This window comes from Guyanagaster necrorhizus (genome assembly GCF_019112545.1).
Source record: "Guyanagaster necrorhizus MCA 3950 unplaced genomic scaffold BT62scaffold_33, whole genome shotgun sequence".
NCBI lineage: Eukaryota > Fungi > Basidiomycota > Agaricomycetes > Agaricales > Physalacriaceae > Guyanagaster > Guyanagaster necrorhizus.
In genome coordinates this window covers 69,985-71,913 of record NW_025064912.1, presented here as the reverse complement: position 1 = coordinate 71,913, position 1,929 = coordinate 69,985, and the positions used below count along the sequence as shown (strand labels likewise).

Here is a 1,929-nt window from a genome sequence, read left to right as displayed (position 1 = left end):
GGAGCAAAAAAGAAAGTCTTCGTTCAATGCGAATATGGTATAGAGTCAATAAAATAAATAATACGGTGCAGCACAAATAAAATACCGTCTCTCTAATTAGAATATCGATCTAACAAGGCCGCCGCCGATAGCAGCCCCAGCACCGAGCCCTACACCTCCAGCCGCAGAGTGGGCCATCTAGACAACACATAAGAAACCGCCGCCTCTAAAAAGAAAGACCCAACGCACCGTATTACCGTACTTGCCAAACTTGCTCTTCTTCCCATCTTGACCCGCGTCCTGCTGAAGGCCAACGGAGTTCGTACCTGCCCCAGGAGGCGGAGGCGCGTTGGCACTTGAATGAGTAGCCATGAACGGCTTGTACTCTTTCTTCTCTGTGGGAGCTGGAGGTACCGATCGAACACCGGTCGGTGGGGTGAACGCCGGAGGCAGGGTCCGGGGGACAGGCGCAGGCGTAGGTGCTGGTGCAATCTTCTCAACATAGTTAGCTGGGAAGAGAGCCCTACGACCGCCATACTCCCCGGGCCGCCATACTCCCCGAGCCACCAGTCGGCGTTGGTCTCTTCGACGATGGTGATGATGTTCCCAGCTGTAAATGAGAGGTCGTCGCGGTCAGAGGCGTCGAGGTCGTATGCCCACAAGGCTTTGGCTTGCACGACCGCTGGTGCCCCTGGTGCTGGTGCTAGTGGGGGGCAGGGAGGGCGACCTAAAGGGGGTCGAGCGAACAGGCGCCGGTGTCGAGGTCGTCGTTGATTGGAGAGAGGATAGTTTTCTCTGCAGACCGGCAGCCTCTCCTTGGGTGACGTACCCGTTGGTGACAAGGAAGTCGATGTTTGAGGTCGTCTGCGAGGCGGTGTGAGTGAGAGAGGCGAAAATGGCGGAAAGAACTCTTGTTTTCCTTCTCCCTCACTCTCTACCGCACGCAAAATTCACTCATTCGTTGGTGCTAGGTGTGACGTAGAACCGGAATGTTGCGAAACAGGTGCGGGAGGAAGTAAGGCGACAATATGGGCTGCGAGAGGCATCACCGATGTTGGCAGCGCAATTATACCATATGATGTTGCACCCTCTCTTTCTTGCTTCATTCTTCGCCGATGGAGATAGACAGAATTGAAGAATTGAACAGAACACTAAAGAAGCACCGCGCATGATGGTCGAATGGCTTTGGGAATCATTGGAAAAAGCGGAGGGATGGAACATTGATGAAGATGGTTTGGGCATCAAATACCTCATGACACACGTCGATATCTACCATCACGAGTGGGAAGCGTAGATCCCTGATGACGCCAACTCGGCAGGAGCGTGAAATGCCACATATATCCATCCAGTCGCGATTGTGGATAAGGTGGACAAATGTTGGAAGGCCACCAAGATTCACGACCTCGGTAAGAGTATCTTCTGTCATTGCTCACTGTATTTTTTTTCTCATGTCGAGCGCAGGTAACTGAGGATCACTCGCATCATCATTGAACAAATTTGCACGTTACATGGTGTCATGGGGAATGATACGCAAGCCAGTTGGATACAGAGCAACATACAGGATTCAGTTCAGTCTGTCAAAGAACAGACCGCATAGAAGGCCCCATTCCAAAGGCGATGCAGTTGGTTTTCTTAATTATCAGCTTAGTTCCATCGATACTAATCGCAGCGCCAGCCAATCACGTCTAAACCCTCCCATAACGTCAAATCATTCATGAGAATGACCGCGTTAAGGGTGACAAAATATGGAATAGTCAAACCGTGAATTTTACGTTCATGGGATGTATCCGCAGCCCCAAGGTCGCGCCTTGTAGTGCGCCAAAAATGTCCATCTCCAGGTACGCTAGTTTTGTATTTGCGTATCAGTTATCTTGATAATCGCATCTCTGATGGCAGCTAGTAGTCCTCATTATCATCGTCAAAAATGGTGACGGTGATGGCACATCGAGC

General features: G+C 51.0%; 1 protein-coding gene across 1 annotated transcript; it reads right to left on the bottom strand.

Annotated features, from left to right (window-relative positions):
• BT62DRAFT_996866 (uncharacterized protein) lies at positions 1-1,405 on the bottom strand (the record flags this gene model as incomplete). Its single annotated transcript, XM_043190614.1, has 5 exons — positions 1-177; positions 229-461; positions 518-682; positions 783-843; positions 1,241-1,405. The coding sequence occupies 5 exons, from the start codon at positions 1,403-1,405 to the stop codon at positions 97-99; spliced, it is 705 nt and encodes a 234-aa protein (XP_043035405.1). The 3' UTR covers positions 1-96.
• Between the last annotated feature and the right edge of the window lie 524 nt (positions 1,406-1,929).